Source organism: Palaemon carinicauda, chromosome 1 (assembly GCF_036898095.1).
Source record: "Palaemon carinicauda isolate YSFRI2023 chromosome 1, ASM3689809v2, whole genome shotgun sequence".
Classification (NCBI taxonomy): domain Eukaryota; kingdom Metazoa; phylum Arthropoda; class Malacostraca; order Decapoda; family Palaemonidae; genus Palaemon; species Palaemon carinicauda.
The window spans coordinates 320,247,764-320,267,763 of record NC_090725.1 but is presented as its reverse complement, the minus strand read 5'-3'; the positions used below and the strand labels follow the sequence as shown (position 1 = coordinate 320,267,763).

Below are 20,000 nucleotides of genomic sequence, written 5' to 3'. Positions count from 1 at the left end.
CCTGTCATTAAGCAGTAGAACAATTTACTGAATTTATTTTCTAAATATATATTCCCCAATTCTTAGCTTAGATCATCCCAAACTAAGGCACATAATGATTATACACTAGATTTGATGGAAGTCTTTTTTAGTATTTTATCCAAATATACATTTTATAATCCTAATTGTGTAAGCGTAAAGCTTATGAATATCCTGATTATAGAAAAGATAATATAATTTAATAGGGTATATTTCAAGATATGAAATAATTGTCAACATTTACGCTGGTAAAATACAATGAAAAGATATAATGCGTTTACGAAATTATGTTTCCAATTCCTCCATTCAAATGGTAGGTGATATATCCAGCTTTCTATCCTATCCGTAGCATTGGAGAGAATGTCTGCCTATAAAATCCCATTTTTATTGAAGTCTGTGAGTCTTTCATACCTAAAAGTATAAGCATTCAATTTTTAATTCTAATGGTGTGAAACTTTTGGTCAGCCATTCTGATATCAGTTATGTTTCAAGGTTGAGAAATTTAATTAAAAAACAATATATTTTAATATTTTTCTTCAGTTAAAGTTTGCAAGTCATTCATGCTTTAAGGTCTATGGAATTAATTTTGAATTCTAAAAGCATGAAATTGGTGGTCAGTCATTCTGATATCAGTTATTAGTCAAGGGTGATCAATTTCCATTTTTGGAGTATGTAATGGCTAGTTCAGTAAATAAATTGCTCATTCCTTGTTTTAATAGACGTCAGATGTTTCAGATTGTATTATAATATTGATATAGGCTGTAATATAGTCAGTTTTAGTTTGAGATTTGTAAGTTCCACTGGGCCATTCGAGTCGACGGAAACTAAGGCTCCAAGGTTAATTATAACCATATTCAAGATTTGCTAAGTACGTTCTTCAGTCTATGGAAAGGCTGCGATTTCACTTATCACCTCACAACAGAAGTGTTACCGAACTCTGGAATCGATATTACAGTCTGTCAAAGGACACACGTATATTTAGACCATCCAATTTCATAATTCTAGACATGAATTAGTGATAAGTAATTGAAATTCTTCGAATAGGGATTGGATTTTATATCTTGCAACATCTTTAGGTTGATTTGCTTTGGATTCTAATGTTGTCCATGAAATGACACTGTCATAAGTTCTTAATGTATTTGTCTCAAAAAGCTTGTCAACTCCCTCGAATATAATAAAAGTATTTCAAATATGAAGACCAATGCCTGTCACTGAAAATCTAAGGTTTCAAGCGGGTATGCATCTAATAGTGTTTTAACCATCAGACAATTTATCGTGTATAAAAATGTTCTACAGAGATTTTGAAGCTTATTAATGTGTCACTCATAAAAACATCACAGACGAACTTCTAAGAACTTATATTTCACTGTCAAACCTAATCCATCTATTACATTTCCCAGACTTCCCTATTATACAGCTTTTAGAAGCATAATCATGTTACATTTATATTAATCGCAACAGGTTGCTATAATTTGGTTTGCGTAGTTGTCTGTGGGATTTCATTCCAAGCGATTTTCGGTACAACTCTTGTGCCAATGCATTTGTTAATGATACTAATTTCCTATATCCTATGATTAAGAAAACTGCAATTACGTCACTGTTTTCTTAAACGATCAAGAGAATGTGTTCTGTTCAGTATGATTAATAAAATTACTGTAAGTTTGGTGCAATTTTTTTTAATACTTTTGCCTTCTTCTTTGCCACAGTTATCACTACAGCAAGGGGTCGGTTTGCCTGATGCACCCTCTCCAAAGACTTATACCAAGGCACCTTCTTCCATTCAAACCTCTTCTCTCCCCATCATCCTTCACCTCATCTCGCTATTTAATTCTCTGAAATTTTTCCTTTGTCCATCTTAATCTCAGTATTGGTATTCGAACCATGTGTTGAGAATTAAATGATATTATGGCAAAATAACTTGCAAAATTGTACCTGTGGATAGATGCTTAGATGGTACTTAAGATAGGCGGATATATATAAACTGGAAAGCAAAATGACCTAATTTCCATTGGAAAGGACGCTGAAGACTTTGCAAAATCAATGTGCATTTCATAACCTTTTTGTGAATGTAAAGTTTTAGAGTCCTTGGATAGACAGTCAGGGATATAGCATTATATATCATGAGGAGTATCTTATAACTAGACATGAATGCATAGCACATGTGTGTTTCATTTATTCAAAGAGTATCCACTGAAACTACGTACATTTGAAACTTTGAGGAATCAGAAGCACGATGGTACATCGATGCAAATTGTCTTGAGTAACATTTTATCCATTCTTTTATTTTTTACAGTTAATCCCAACTAGATGTTTCATGTTAATTCTCAAAATAGCTTTTAGTAGCAATGTTCCAGGTCTGTTATAATCATAAAAATAACAATATAAGTTTTAATTTCTATTGAGAATGAGCAGTCAGTATTTGAACAACGATTTGAAGGACAGAAGGTGTTGTGAAAATCAGTGTAAGAGTGTTTTTACTATATTATGTTAAGGATAATATATCATGGTGAAAAATCAGGGAAATGTGAAAGCTGATTAGTTGATAACAATAATATTACTAAAAATAATAATAATAATAATAATAATAATAATAATAATAATAATAATAATAATAATGATAATAATAACAACATAAAAGAAACAACTGTAATTCACATGTGTAAGTACTCATATATATATATATATATATATATATATATATATATATATATATATATATATATATATATATATATATATATATATATATATATATATATATATATATATATATATATATGCATATATATATGTATATATATATATATATAAATATATAATTTATATATATATATACATATATATATATATATATATATATATATATATATATATATATATATATATATATATATATATATATATATATATATATATATATATATATATATATATATATATATATATAAATCTGGGCCTTAGATGAAAAAGTATATAAAAAATGCAAATAGAAGACGGAATTGAAGAAAAGGGTTGGGCAGAGGAGTACGAAGAGCGGCCACCATTGACAAAGCCAAGAGGATCCCGAAAGTTGAGATGTCTGTAAGAAGCTCTTGCGAAAGATCAGCTTCTCTAATTAATTTGGGAGTATAGGAGGAACTGTAGAAGAAGTAGGGGTTGTAGCAGTCTATACGACTGGCATCCTGCACAACCTGCAGATGAGAAAGATGGATGTTAGTTATTTGTACTTGGGTACACATAGATTCCAAGAGTTTCACAATCAAACTTATAAACCTTCACACATACATACACCCGTTTATTATATATATATATATATATATATATATATATATATATATATATATATATATATATATATATATATACATGTGTGTGTATTATATTGTGTGTCTTTATGATTAAATAAACAGAAATTTGTATAAATTAAAGAAATATTTGCCTCTTTCCTCACGTAAGATTATTATTAATTCATTCAAAACATTGCTGAAACCAGCATTCCTATTTATAAATTCATACGAGGTTGAAGATCAATCTTGCTTTGACACTATTTTCATATTCATAAACGATCAATTTATCATAGCAACATGTAGAGCATATGCATATTGAATATGAAGTTCACCGAATAGCCAAACGTTCAAGGTAAATAAGTCGTGTAAACTGATAGTTATGATTATGTTTAAATATAAATCCCATTTAAAGTTATATATTCATTTATAAAAACATATTGCGTTGCTAGGTATGGTTACCTCATATAGTTTGCATCCTGATGTTAGGCAGTGCATGATTTTCTTTCGTTCTTTTCCTTTTTATTTGTTTTATTTAATTTTTTTTTCTTTGGAAGATTTTATAATTTGTGTATGAAAGATTCAATGACTGTGGTTGCAGGTTTTTAAATTATTATTATTATTATTATTATTGTTATTATTATTATTATTATTATTATTATTATTATTATTATTATTATTATTATTAGTTAAGTTACAACCGTAATTGGAAAAGAAGGATGCTAGCCCAAGTGCTTCAAAAGGGAAAAATACCCCTGTGAGGAGGGGAAATAAGAAAAAAAAATAAATAGATAAACTATATGAAGAGAAATGAATGATAAAAATAAAATATTTAAAAAATATTATTAACATTTATATTCTCATATATAAACTATAAAAACACATGAAAGCATAATTTAGGTTTCTTGCTGTTAAATAAAGTTTGTTTTCCTGTATTTAAAGTATTTTAAGGATATCGATATTTACTGGATTCTCTTATGGAATTACTTACTTCTTAAAAAAATGTCATTAGCTCACCTGACGTATGGTAGAGATCACTACTTATAAACCATTGGCTGGAGGGTTCCCTGATGATGACCTGGGATGACCTCTGGTAGAGGTCAGCCAGGTGACCCACGCACTTTATGGACATACTCGACCCCTTGAAATGGTGCCTCTTTACGCTTAGAGTAAGCTGGCTGCTGACACTCTCCAGTTTGGCTGGGTTGACGATGCGCTCAATCTCATTCACATTGTTGGGCTCAGCCTGAAGAGGAGAGAACCGCTGTGAAAATATTTGCGATAGATAATAATGGAATGGATTAAACACAAACCTGATCCTTGTTTATTACGTTACTATTTAATGGCTTTTGGGAAGTATTGTGCTCCAGATTAATCTATAAAGCATTATTCAGGCATATACTGTATATGTATTTCTTGTGGAAGATTGTGTATGTGTGTATAAAATGTGCACTCTCAAGCATTATTCATGCACTCAATTGCCTTTGTTTTCTTTTCCCATAAAATTATCAGTTTTTTGCTTTAAAAAAGATTTTGTTTTTAAAGGGATAGTAATGTTATATATGTAAAGGATGCATGTATTCATTAAAAAGAGGTCTTAAAGAAGGGATTTACTCAAAATTCAGGGATGTGAAGTAAATATAGTCATTAAAATAGTTATAACTTTCGGGATGAGTAATATGTGTTTCAGAAACCTACAAGTATCAACCAGTGAAGCCTGATACTCTATCTATCTATATGCATTGTATTATGTGTCCCTCACTTTTGTCACAACCATTTTTTGGGGGGCCTGGTGCTTTTACATCTAATAGTATTTAATTCACCGTTGAGGTGGCCTGGAAGTAGCGTCCTTGTCTGGTGATTGCCAGTTTGTTTTTCGAGTCCTACTGAAACTCGTTAGTTTCTTTGGTCGCTGTAACCTCACCATCCTTGTGAGCCAAGGATGGGGGGAATGGTGAAGCCTATAGGTCCATCTGCTGAGTCATCATCAGCCATTGCCTGACCCTTCTTGGTCCTAGCTTGGTTGGAGAGGAAGCTTGGGCGCTGATCATATGTATTATAGTCAGTCTTTATGGCATTGTCCTGCTTGATAGGGCAATGTCACTGTCCCTTGCCTCTGCCTTTCATTGGCGATCTTTAAACCTTTAAGCCTTTCACTTTTACTCCTGTGTGGTTTGAGATTAATTTATTCATGTGAGGGCCTGTGGGAAATTCATTTTCGGATAGTAACACTTCGCCAGGGAAGGTTTTAGTTCCACCTCAATTGTGTGGTTGACCGGTTCCATATAAGATTCTTTGATCGCCTAAATTTCGACTTCCTTTTTACCTAATTGTTATTCCACTTCTTCCTCACCGTTATCCCCAAATTAAGGGGACGGTTGCCTTATGGGCCCTCTCCAATGCCTGCTATTACCATTCCACTCCTGACTTGATACTCATGGTACAGCTGCTTCAGTTTTATTATGTATACTTTCGCCAACTTGGTTAATAGGCGTGTATTTGTTTGTATGTGTATCTGTTGTGTTTTGGAATCGCATTACTATAAAACTATTTAACCTAATCTGATGAGTAGGATGATTGGCCCCGATTGAAAGATAATTTGATTAGATTTTGTGATTGATTGGGTGAAAAGTCAACGCCAAGGTCCCGAAAAGATCAAAGACGCTTTTTGCCATACTGTGGACACTGTTGGTCTGATTTGCAAGAAACTAGAGTAAAAATGTGCATAATTCAATTACCGATGTTATGAAATGCAGCATGATGTAGGTGAAGGTATGGGCTTTACTTAGTGTCCCTTCTAGTTGAACATGGTTTGATTTAATATGCAGACATCTTTGTTTTTGGTTCTATCTGTGTCTCAATGGCTATTGTACCATTACATATTGTTCATTTCATTTGCTGGAAGTTAGATGGCTTGCCAACAGATTACCCACAGCCTACCATTAATAAGTGCCACATCCTCTGATTTATTTCATTCTAAACCAAAGCGCCAACGTTATCCATGCGTGTCGTAAGAGGTGACTAAAAGGGACGGGACGAGGGGCTGGGAACCCCCTCTCCTGTATCTACAATCCTGTGAGACATCGACAAAGAGATGGAGCTGGGGGGAGAGTGACTGCTCCCCGCACTCTAGTTTTGGGGTGTTTGAATGTGCGTGGATGCAGTACGATAGAGAGTAAAAGATGTGAGATTGGAAGTATGTTTTGGAATAGAAGGATAGATGTATTGGCCTTGTGTGAGACAAAGATAAAAGGAAAGGGTGAAGTGATGTTTGGTGAAATGTCTGGTAGAGTGTCTGGGACTGAAAGGGGAAGAGCGAGAGAGGGTGTGGCTTTATTGCTGAGTGAATGAATGACAGGTAAAGTAGTGGAATGGAAGGAGATATCATCTAGGGTAATGTGGGTAAGGGTTAGGTTGGGTAGGGAATATTGGGCGTTTGTCGGTAAGTATGGGCCTGGTAGTGGGAAAAGTGAAGAAGAGCGGAATGAGTTCTGGAATGAATTAACTAGGTGTGTAGAAGGACTGGGTAGAAGGAATTATGTAGTTGTCATGGGTGACTTAAATGCTAGAGTGGGCCCTGGACAGGTAGAAGGTGTCATTTGGAAGTATGGCGTACCAGGTGAAAATGAGAGTGGTGAGAGACTGGTAGATATGTGTGTTGAGCAAGAGATGGTGATAAGTTCAAGCTTTTTCAAAAAGAAAGATAAAAATAAATAAATATGGGTAAGAGTGGAAAATGAAGAGTAGTAGAAAGGGCATTAATGGATTATGTGTTGATAACTAAAAGAATGTTTGGAAGATTGAAAGACGTGCACGTGTTTAGGGGAATGGCTAACGGTACGTCTGATCATTTCCTGGTGGAAGGAAAATTAGTTGTAGCAAAAGAGTAGGGGGAATAGAGTAGGTGGATGTAAAAGGGAGCTATTGAGGGTTGAAGAGCTAATAAAACCGGAGGTAAAAAGTAAATATCAGGAAAGATTGAAAATGGCATATGACGAAGTGAAAGTAAGAGAAACTGGTAATTTAGAGGAGGAGTGGAAGTTAGTAAAAGAAAATTTTGTTGGGATTGCAAGTGATGTGTGTGGCAAGAAGGTTGTTGGAGGCAGCATGAGGAAGGGCAGTGAATGGTGGAATGAAGGAGTGAAGGTAAAAGTGGAAGAGAAAAAGAGGGCTTTTGAAGAATGGCTGCAGAGTAATAGTATAGAGAAGTATGAAAAATATAGAGAGAAAAATGTGGAAGTAAAGCACAGGGTACGTAAGGCAAAGAGGGCAGCTGACCTGAGGTGGGGTCAGGGATTGGGTCATTCATATGAAGAGAATAAGAAGAAGTTTTGGAAAAAAGTGAAGAGAGTAAGGAAGGCTGGCTCAAGAATTGAAGAGACAGTGAAAGATGGAAGTGGAAGGTTGTTAAAAGGAGAGGAGGCAAGGAAAAGGTGGGCAGAATATTTTGAAAGTTTACTGAATGTTGAGGATAATAGGGAGGCAGATATAATTGCTGTTGCAAGTGTTGAGGTGCCGGTGATGGGAGATGAGAATGAGAGAGAGATTACAATAGAGGAAGTGAGGAGAGCACTAGATGAAACGAGAGTAGGAAAAGCATCTGGTATGGATGGTGCGAGAGCTGAGATGTTGAAGGAGGGGGGTGTGACTGTACTTGAATAGTTGGTGAGATTGTTTAATATGTGTTTTGTGTTGTCAATGGTACCAGTAGATTGGGTTTGTGCATGTATTGTACCACTATATAAGGGTAAAGGAGATGTGCATGAGTGTTGTAATTCAAGAGGTATTAGTTTGTTGAGTGTAGTTGGAAAAGTGTATGGTAGAGTAATGATTAATAGGATTAAGGATAAAACAGAGAATGCAATCTTAGAAGTACAGGGTGGTTTTAGAAGAGGTAGGGGTTGTATGAATCAGATTTTTACAGTTAGGCAGATATGCGAGAAATATTTAGCAAAAGGTAAGGAGGTGTATGTTGCGTTTATGGATCTGGAGAAAGCGTATGATAGAGTTGATAGGGAAGCAATGTGGAATGTGATGAGGTTATATGGAGTTGGTGGAAGGTTGTTGCGGGCAGTGAAAAGTTTCTACAAAGGTAGTAAAGCATGTGTTAGGATAGGAAATGAAGTAAGTGATTGGTTTCCGGTGAGAGTGGGGCTGAAACAGGGATGTGTGATGTCGCCGTGGTTGTTTAACTTGTATGTTGATGGAGTGGTGAGAGAGGTGAATGCTCGAGTGCTTGGACGAGTACTAAAACTAGTAGACGAGAATGATCATGAATGGGATGTAAATCAGTTGTTGTTTGCTGATGATACTGTATTGGTTGCAGACACAGAAGAGAAGCTTGGCCGATTAGTGACAGGATTTGGAAGGGTGTGTGAGAGAAGGAAGTTGAGAGTTAATGTGGGTAAGAGTAAGGTTATGAGATGTACGAGAAGGGAAGGTGGTGCAAGGTTGAATGTCATATTGAATGGAGAGTTACTTGGGGAGGTGGATCAGTTAAAGTACTTGGGGTCTGTTGTTGCAGCAAATGGTGGAGTGGAAGCAGATGTACGTCAGAGAGTGAATGAAGATTGCAAAGTGTTGGGGGCAGTTAAGGGAGTAGTAAAAAATGGAGGGTTGGGCATGAATGCAAAGAGAGTTCTATATGAGAAAGTGATTGTACCAACTGTGATTTATGGATTGGAGTTGTGGGGAATGAAAGTAATGGAGAGACAGAAATTGAATGTGTTTGAGATGTCTAAGGAGTATGGCTGGTGTATCTCGAGTAGATAGGGTTAGGAACGAAGTGGTGAGGGTAAGATCGGGTGTAAGAAATGAGTTAGCAGCTAGAGTGGATATTAATGTGTTGAGGTGGTTTGGCCATGTTGAGAGAATGGAAAATGGCTGTCTGCTAAAGAAGGTGATGAATGCAAGAGTTGATGGGAGAAGTACAAGAAGAAGGCCAAGGCTTGGGTGGATGGATGGAGTGAAGAAAACTCTGGGTGATAGGAGGATAGATGTGAGAGAGGCAAGAGAGCTTGCTAGAAATAGGAATGAATAGCGAGCGATTGTGACGCAGTTCTGGTAGGACCTGCTGCATCCTCCGGTGCCTTAGATGACCGCGGAGGTAGCAGCAGTAGGGGATTCAGCATTATGAAGCTTCATCTGGGGTGGATAACGGGGGAGGGTGGCCTGTGGCACCCTAGCAGTACCATCTGAACTCGGTTGAGTCCCTTGTCAGGCTGGGAGGAACGTAGAGAGTAGAGGTCCCCTTTTTGTTTTTGTTTCATTTGTTGATGCTGGCTACCCCCCAAAATTGGGGGAAGTGCCTTGGTATATGTATGTATGTAAACCAAAGGACGAATATGTATTTTAGCTTTGAAATACAGTATCTAATCTAGTACCTTATGACAGTTAAACCAATACTTCCATAATACCACTCTTGAAGCTATGGCTCCGGAATCTTAAATCCACTGTTCTTTGTCCTACTGCTGGTAATATGTATGCTGAGCATTTGGAGCAATCGGGAGTTTAACTGATCATGATAATGGAAGAGATCTTATTTTTTTCTTCTTTTTTTTTTACTTCAATTTCAGACTCATCAGCATCTCTTTCAGTTGTTTTTGCGTGATAGGCTCTAGTAGCTGTTGCTACCCGTTTGTCCTGCTGAATTACCTCTCTTTGTCTGTATAATTGGAGATGCCTTTATTTCTTTCCTATACAAAATGAGGTTACACACACACACACACACACACACACACACACATATATATATATATATAATATATATATATATATATATATATATATATATATATATATATATATATATATATATATATATAATTATATATATATATATATATATATATATATATATATATATATATATATATGTGTGTGTGTGTGTGTGTGTGTCTGTGTATGTGTGTGCATGTGAGTGCGTGCGTGCGTCGGGTGTGTGAGTGAATGTGTGTATATATAGAGATATATAAACTCGAATTTGTCTACTGCATTTGTATGTACATATCTTTATATCTAGTGCTTTGAATTTCATTGCTTTCTTCATTAGAAGCCTTTTATTCATGGATGTCTTCCGTGAAAATTCACCACATTTCCGATTAATTTATGGGAGTTTTTAGGAATGTTTACTGGCCTCGATTATAATTCAAGTGCCATTTTTTAAGCATTGTTTTTTTATGATACTAATTGTCTCACACAGCAGATTTGACTATTTTTTTCACCCTGAGTGGCTTTATTTCACTCTTTGATAACTAATATTCTTATTTTTTTTTGTAGTAAAGTGGAACAAATTATCTAGCAGCCAATGTCTTTTTCAATACCATTGCTATAGATGTAAAACTCTTTAACTTCTTACTTAGAATATTTTTAAATATTCTTTTATGATTTTAAGTTATCTCCATGATTATAGAGGCTTTTTGTTTAATATCCTATCGCATGATAATTAATTTGGCCACACCTACCCTATGGCAAGAGGCTGAGACTTACTTGTGCATATGCAATTCTGTTTTTTTTTTTTTTTTATGTTTATCCTGATCGATTGGTATAGTTATTTTCCATGTATTTAGGCTAATTTCTGAGGGGAGAGATACTCATGTGAGGTTACCTCGTACTTTGTTCTTTTCTAATCCTCAGAATACTTTGTTCGCAAAGCCTTTAAGCCTCTTCCGCTCCTGAATAAATGCACTTGGCCAGCATTGTAATTCTAACTTATTTCCAGTTTCCAGCATCGTTTCAGCTGTTCCAGCCTGAGGAAGGGAGGAGAACCTCTCGAAACGCTTAGCTGTATACTGTTTCTTTTTACTTGATTTGCAATTACTTGAATTGAAAACTTCGTCTGTCTATAATGAAGAATAACTTTTGCCCTACTGGCGGATTGCAGTCATTCCGAGGAGAAGGAATAAGAAGTTCACAGAATAGCCAAACGTTCAAATACACGGTCAATGCTACTGAGGTAACAATTGTGTTTAGCATAAAATTATTCCCTTCTTGTAATAATGGTCCTTGTTAACTTTTTTTTGTGCAATAATCCGAATACTTTTCTTAATAGACTGCACTAATACATCTGTTCTATTATAAGGTGGATATGATAGTCTTTGAATGAACTATTCTACTGTTACCTATTCTGCCAGGATATTACTGCAGCATTCTAAACGGCACCATTCGTTTTGATTATCCGTGCGGATTTTGCAATTCTCTTTCCTGACTTACCGATATTTCGTTAGCTTTTCGTTGATACCTTTTAGGCAATAGCCAGCAAGGCAGAAGCTGGCAATATCTGATCTGAATGTTTAAGGTTATTTTTATATTTTCACTATTATCCGGGTATTTGATCTATCTAATTCATTCACCCATATTTATTATTGTTTTCTTAAGCATGTATTTTCAGCTATCTAATTCATTCACCCATATTTATTATTATTTTCTTAAGCATGTATTTTCAGTTTCATTTACCAATTGCTCTTTGTAGTCTTAATCTCCTATATTAAAACTTTTCCCAAAATATTAACCCTATAATTTTTTTGGCGTCCATGCCATTCTTTATACGTATATAAAACTCAGTTTCAGATGGTTTTGTTATAAAGATTAATTTTATCCTTATGACTTGATCTCTCCACTCCCCCATCTTCTTCCAGTTCTTTTAAATTTTAAAAAACTCGAAATACGGTTCCTCATCTCCCGTTATTCTAGATTACTAGGTTACCACAAACGAATTCCAGACCAATCACACAAATTAAGTAAACTCCATCAGTAAAACTTCTTCATTCCTTGATAGGGCGACCACCTTTGATGTCTCTGTCAATAGAATTAAGCAACATTGGTCCTACTGCTCACTTTGATCGATAATCACAAAAGAATGCCAAAAGCAAAGGTAGAAATCTGTGTGATCTTGGGAGTACTTGCATGAGTTGATTAGAAAAGATAAAATCTCAATCATTATTGGTGGGCTATGTACCGTGGATATCTGTTGCGGTTTGCAAATCTCTTAAATCATTGCTTATAAACTACCTGCAAATCATGGTAGTTTTTAACAAGTGAAGCTTTTGTAATAATCAAAGGTAGGTTGTTTACATATTCTGTTTAAAGGTTTGAAGGTTTCAAGACCGCTCATGAATGGCACAGTCAAGGGACAGTGACATTGCCCTATCGAGCAGGTCAATGCCCTGGAGACTGACCATATGTACATATAATCAGCGCCCAAGCCACCTCTCCACCCAAGTTAGGACCAAATAGGGCCACGCCATGGCTGCTGATGACTCAGCAGATAGACCTATAGGATCCCTCAAACACCCCAACCTCAGCTCACAATGATGGTAAGGTTGCAGACACTAAAAGTACTAACGAGTCTGAGCGGAACTCAAAGCCACGTCTGACAAACACCAGGCAGGGACGTTACCAATCAGGCCACAACGATTTTTTTTTTCTTTTTTATTCTGATTTCAGAAAAAGTGGAGTGTTTTTGAATGGTAGCATTTAAGTAATTTATTTCAGCCTAGAAAATATCTTTTTCTATTATCAGCTGTAATTTATCATTTGGAAGTAATTTGATTGATGATTGATTGTTGATATATATATATATATATATATATATATATATATATATATATATATATATATATATATATATATATATATATATATATATATATATATATATATATATATATATATATATATATATATATATATATATATATATATATATATATATATATATATATATATACATATAAATATATATTTATATATATATATATATATCAATATATATATATATATATATATATATATATATATATAGAGAAAGTTTGTATTGCAGAAACGATTTTCAGTCAGTAAAATTCATAGGTGTGGTGTCCATAACTTTATATCCCGCCACACTTATGCATAGCAATTACATTGTACATGTCATGTTCATGGTTATTTGAGTAATTAAATAACAGGGCTTTTGGCAAGTCAAAGAACTAATGACGTTGATAAAGAAGAGTAATATTTCTTTATATATACTGGTATAAGACGCCAGAGAGTTTTATATATATATATATATATATATATATATATATATATATATGTATATACATATATATATATATATATATATATATATATATATATATATATACACTCATATATATGCCTAGGAGGAACTTGTTAGGGGGATAGATGAAGAAGGCGGCAGAAAAGTACATGGCAAGATAAGGTGAAGGATGATATGGAGAGAAGAAGCTAGGTGGAGAAGGATGCCCTTGATAGAAGGCATTGGGGAGGGCGCACTAGGCAACCGACCCTTCAATATATGGATAACGGTCGGGAAGATATATATATATATATATATATATATGTATGTATATATATACATACACACACACATATATATATATATATATATGTATATATATATATATATATATATGTGTGTGTGTGAATATATATATATATATATATATATATATATATATATATATATATATATATATATATATACATATATATATATATGTATATATATATGTATATATATAGATATATATATAAAATTTTGCACATTTAGACAGGTTTTTCATATTCAAATAAGCCATACATTTCATTACATTAATGTCTGGATACTCTTAACGCCCTCGGGATATTGTCTTTGAGTGGTTCCACCTAGGGCCTCTGATCCCGAGGTCAATAAGAGAATCCAGACATTGATGTATTAGAATATATGGCTTATATATATATATATATATATATATATATATATATATATATATATATATACATATACATAAAAGGAAATAGTCAATATCGTACCTCATGATCATTGATATACCAAGTAAGGGAGATTGGCGGCTTTGCAAAGGGCGCTGTGCAATTGAGCTTGATGAGGTCATTTAGGTGATAATATTCTCGACTCCCAGTTAGGAGAGGACGCTCGTTTGGCACGACTGTTGAAGAGAAAGTGAATTCTTCATGTGAAAATGAAACAACTAATGAAAATGAATAATTCCAATTAGTCATGAGTAGATTTAAATTATGATAAATCTTAATAAATCCTGTAATTAATACATGGATTATCATTCGTCAAGTGAAAATGTAACAACTAATGAAAATGGATAATATCACTCGGTCATAAGTAGATTTAAATTGTAATATATGTTGATAAATACTGTGGTAAACTGTAGGTCGTTACATAGATTATGAGAATATGAAGAGAAAAGGGAAATTTTATTTGAAGCTCCTTCAAGTAAAAGTATAAATAATAACAAGATTAAAATGAATCTTTCATATACAAACTATAAAAACTTTGAAATAACAAGAGGAAGAGAAATAAGACAGAATAGTGTGCCTGAGTGGACCCTCAAGCTAAGGACTTTAACTCTACCAAAGACAGTGGAAGCCTTGGGGCAGAAGCTATGGCACTACCCAAGACTAGAGAAAAATGGTTTGATTTTGGATTGTCCTTTTCCAAGAAGAGCTGCTTACCATAGCTAAAGAGTCTTTTCTACTCTAACCAAGAGGAAAGAAGCCAGTAAACAATTGCAGTACAGTAGTTAACCCTTTGAGCGAAAAAGAATTGTTTGGCAATCTCAGTGTTGTTAGGTGTATTGGAACAGATAAATGTTCTTCATAGGGGAAAATTTAATGAAACTTTAATCACCAGCAGTGATATATATTGCCACTTCAGATCAATGAATAGGCTAGCCAAGTTTAAATTTTCATCCATATCCCCCCTCGTTTAAAGGTTTGAAGCCTTTAAAGGCTGCTCATGAATGGCAGAGGCAAGGGACAATGACATTGCCCTATCAAGCAGAACAGTGCCCTAGAGAATGACCATATTACATATAATAAGAGCCCAAGCCCACTCTCCATCCAATCTAGGACTAAGGAGGGCTTGGCAATGGCTGCTGATGACTCAACAGATAGACCTATAGGCTTCCCCAAAGCCCAGCGACCAAAGGAACTAACGAGCTTGAGCGGGACTCAAACCGCAGTGTGGCTATCACCAGTCAAGGACACTACCACCCGATCACAACATCACTTTTCTATTTTAGTTATATATCTTTTTCATGTTTTTTTTTTTTCGTATGTGAAGGTTATTATCATCTGATATTAAAGATTTATATTAGCAGCAGCAGCAGAAATTTTTGTTGTAATGTGAGTGAAATGTTTACAGCACTGTTAATAGTATTAATTCAAGCATGGTTTCCTCTGGGAAATGAAAGGTTAAACACCTGAAATAACATTTTTTTTTTTATTTCTCATCGTAAAAGGGTAAACACCGTTCCCCTGTTCACTGAATTCATATGTTGTTTTTCAGGCATTTTGCATTCGAACACGATGAAGCTTAAAACTATCAACCCGGGTATTGCAAGCATTAATCCTTCGGGGAAGTGTACGAACGCAAAAGCAGAAAAATTCTGAATACATTAAACTGTTATATATTTCGCTATTCATTAAGTTAAAGCAATTTTTGGGTCATCGGTTTAAACTATGCTAGTATAGAGACCTACGCAGGATATACCATATTATTATTATTATTATTATTATTATTATTATTATTATTATTATTATTATTGTTATTATTATTATTATTATTATTATTATTATTATTATTATTAATTGATAAACTACAACCATAGTTGGAAAAGTAGGATGCTATAAGCTCAAGGGTTCCAACAGGGATAATAGCCCTGTGAGGAAAGGAAACAAGGAAAAATAAGATATTTTAAGAATAATAACAACATTAAAATAAATATCTCTTTTATAAACTATGAAAACTCTAGCAAAACACTATGAGAAATAAGATAAAATAGTGTACTGAGTGTAGCCTCAAGAAATATTGTTTGATAGTGACTTCTTTATTACCAAGATTTTTTTTTCTTATTATTAGTTGACTTTTTATTTGAAAAAAGAAAAAAAAGAAAAAACATTTGATTCATTTTGCAATTAATTATACGATAATCATCTTCTATGAGCTATTTCATTCATGTCATAATTAATTATCCGATAACCATCTTCTATGAGTTAAGGATTAGGTAGTGTTGTTAATGGGATTATAATATACAGACTTAAGGCTTTTTGTCTTGTAACACCAAGATAAGAACAACTTTCCTCATCAGGAATTAGAGAGAATTCTAGATACAGAGTATATTAACTTCACTAGTAACTTCTCTTATAGCTGTGTGTTTAGGCTGACACTGTTAATGTCGGAAGAACTTAATTAAAGGTGTTATACATTAGATTGCAAATATGATAGAAAGATAAAGCCACTGTTAAAGGAATTCAGGTCTTCTTTAGAGCTTATTTCTTATTACATACAAATATTCACATTATATATATAAATTCATTTTTCTACATCCAAATATACTTCATACCCATACACTATAATTGTAGTTAATGGGGTGGCACGAACAATAGCCACCCGTTGAGTTACTACCGCTAGAGAGTTATTGGGGCCTTTGACTGACCAGAAATTACTATTTTGGATTCCTCTTTCTGGTCACGGCTCATTTTTCATTTATCTACACATACACTGAGTAGTCTGGCCTATTTTTTCCACATTCTCCTCTGTCCTCATACACCTAACAACACTGAGATTATCAAAGAGTTCTTCGTTCAGGGGGTTAATTATCATATTATCCTTAAGACTGTATTTTATCTTTAATACCCACCCTATATATATACATACATACATATATATATATATATATATATATATATATATATATATATATATATATATATATATATATATATATATATCCATATAAAAGTATAGGATAGGTATTAAATATCATTCTTCAAATATATTCATAAGGATAATTTGATAATCTTTAACTTTTTAACTGGAAATTTGTATACAATATCTGCTTTGTCCATAATGGAATTACTTTAGTTATTACTTCTATCAAACCCACATTGAGGAATAATTATTTGTTTTGGAGAAGTTGTGGAGATGTAAAGAAGTTTTAGAGAAATCAGTAACCTCCTTTAACATTGCTAAACTGTTCAGTGTTAGTTCTACTACTACTACTACTACTATTACTACTACTACTACTACTACTACTACTACTACTACTACTACTACTAGCAGTCCTAAATAAACTGGCACTCCCTGTGTGTGGAATTACCATTTTGTAAAGGATATAATAAAGTTCCCTGAAAAAAGAGGACATTATAATTCATAGTCCTCTGATGGCCTGGGGTCATTGAGGGATTATCCTGTTGATATCAATTGAACAATTATATTTTCTCTTGATGCTCTGGCAGAGTCATCCGTGAAAAATTCAGTCATCTCGCCGAAGCAATGGCTGAAAACCTGGACATATAGACACGCATATTCGTATTTCTCTATGCAGTATATACTGTATATATAAACAGTGACTGTATAGAAAAGAAGTAGAATTATGTGGGATAGATTATAAGGCTATAATGTGTAAATGGAAGGATTGGTGTTATGACAGATAATGAAATGAAGACGATAAGGCACATCTTTTCTCTCAAATTCGCTGTAGCCATTTTTACCATTTGTTGGAAAAAAAATCTGTTAAATTCAATTTTGGAACTCGTTTTCTTTCTCACAGTGCTTAGTTATTTTTATATGTATTCCGTTACCACGTACTTTATGTTTCACATCATATGTTAGGATATGCGTTTATTCATCTTTTTAGTTTCTCTTATTCTAATGACATATAATAAAACGAAATGGACAGGGCTAGTACATATAATGAATAAAAATAGGATTTAGGAATATCTGATGACCAGAAACAGATATTTAATAGAATGTTTTGGAGGACTTACGAAGCTAGATGAAAAAAACTCAATATAACCTCCACAGAAAATTTTAGAAATTATATTGGATGCATTAGTGAAGTACATAAGTTTAAATAAATATAAATGGAATATAAACGAACGATCAGATCCAAATTGGAGAAGACAGTTCGGAAGACTGAAGAATGTACAGGAAAGTCATACAAATGCAACCATATAAAGGTGATTTAAAGGTAAATACTATATATATATATATATATATATATATATATATATATATATATATATATATATATATATATATATATATATATATATATATGTATATATATATAATATATATGTGTGTATGTGTGTGAGAGAGAGTGTGTGGTATAAAATGTATATTAAAAGTATATGTAAGATCACAAGTCAGACCCCTTACCTGCCACTGTCATATTCCCTGATCTCTGGGTTGTATGAAAAGGAGGGCCTTCAGCTACCATTTCGCACCGATAGGTGTCACTAGCTGCCGCTTGTATGCCGAGGATAACCACTCTCCTACCATCAGCTGATGCCACCTGGAAGCAGAGAAAAGAAGGACACTTAATATCTTCTCTTTTTTTTTTGTTTAAATTGAAACTTACTTTAAAGAAATTAGGTGAGATATCCAATAAATTCTCAGCTTTCTATCAATTAAAAAAAAAAATTATGGCCAGTAATATGTTTTTAGAGGTATATCGTTAGATATCTGGCTCTTTTTACACTTACGAGCATGTTATGCTGATGTAAATACGAACTTGAAAAATAAACTATTTCATTAGAAACATTAACTAGCTCAGGTCGTATTATTATTATTAATATTATTATTATTATTTTTATTATTATTATTATTTGTTGTTGTTGTCGTTGTTGTTGTTGTTGTTATTATTATTACTACTATTATTATTATAATGACTTGCTAAGCTACAACCCTAGTTGGAAAAGTATAACGCTATAAGGCCAAGGGCTCCAACAAGGAAAGTAGCCCAGTAAGGAAAGGAAGTAAGGATATAAACAAAACACAAGGGAAGTAATTAATAATTAAAATGAAACAGTTTAAGAACAGTAACAGAATTGAAATAAATGTTTCATATGTAAACCATAGAAAAAAACAAGAAGAGGAATGAGATAGAATAGTGTGCCCGAGTGTGCCCTCAAGCAAGAGAACTCTACCCCAAGGCAGTGCAAGACCATGGTACAGAGGCTATGGCACTACCCAAGACTAGAAAACAATGGTTTGATTTTGGAATGTCCTTCTAGAAGAGCTGCTAATCATGGCTGAAGAGTCTCCTCTACCCATACTAACAGGAAAGTAGGCACTGAACAATTACAGTGTTGTAGTTAACCACGTGAGCGGAGAAGTAGTTTACTTTCCACTTTTGGTTTAGGAACCAAATATCTACCAAGCTCTCATCCTTAGGTGTATTTTGAAACATTTTTTTTTTGGGGGGGAGGGGGGGCAGGAGTAGCTTTAGCATCTCGATTTTTGTAGAGTGGTTATTTTCCCTTTTTAAGTAAAAACAAGTATTTCCGAATCAGTTGTGCATATGAATAAAAGAGAGATTGTAAAAGTATACCTTATTACATGTCTTTAATAATATCTGCCTAAGTTCAGTTTTATATTTTGACAATAATGGTGCATTCGACACCCTGGTTAAAAAGTTCAGCCCATTGATTATATACAGTTGGCTTCATTAATTCCGGTACACTTTACATGAAGCTAAGGAGACATCCAACTGTTGTACATTGTTTCAGGTAACGCTGTGCTTAGCAAAAGAGAAACTGTTGGCATCGCAGCCTGTAACACAAAGTCTTTGAGCTTGTAAACAAGATGCCAAAAACATTTTTATTAATTTCATGAATTGGTATTCGGTGAATAATGCTATTTCTAAATCTATACAGAACTAAGTAGAATTAATAAAA

General features: G+C 33.7%; 2 protein-coding genes across 2 annotated transcripts in view; both read right to left on the bottom strand.

Moving 5' to 3' along the window:
* LOC137640700 (uncharacterized) overlaps positions 1 to 20,000 on the bottom strand; it is a 281,800-nt gene that overhangs the window by 121,894 nt on the left and 139,906 nt on the right. The gene's annotated exons all lie outside the window — the stretch shown is intronic.
* The window catches only part of LOC137646035 (uncharacterized), a 150,767-nt gene continuing 133,742 nt past the window's right edge, over positions 2,976 to 20,000 (bottom strand). The window contains exons 4-7 of the mRNA XM_068379178.1: positions 18,481 to 18,616; positions 14,097 to 14,230; positions 4,320 to 4,548; positions 2,976 to 3,209 (exon numbers count right to left, since the gene is read on the bottom strand). Of these exons, the coding sequence (XP_068235279.1) occupies positions 3,130 to 3,209; positions 4,320 to 4,548; positions 14,097 to 14,230; positions 18,481 to 18,616 (579 nt within the window). The 3' untranslated portion in view covers positions 2,976 to 3,129. The remainder of the gene's footprint in view (positions 3,210 to 4,319; positions 4,549 to 14,096; positions 14,231 to 18,480; positions 18,617 to 20,000) is intronic.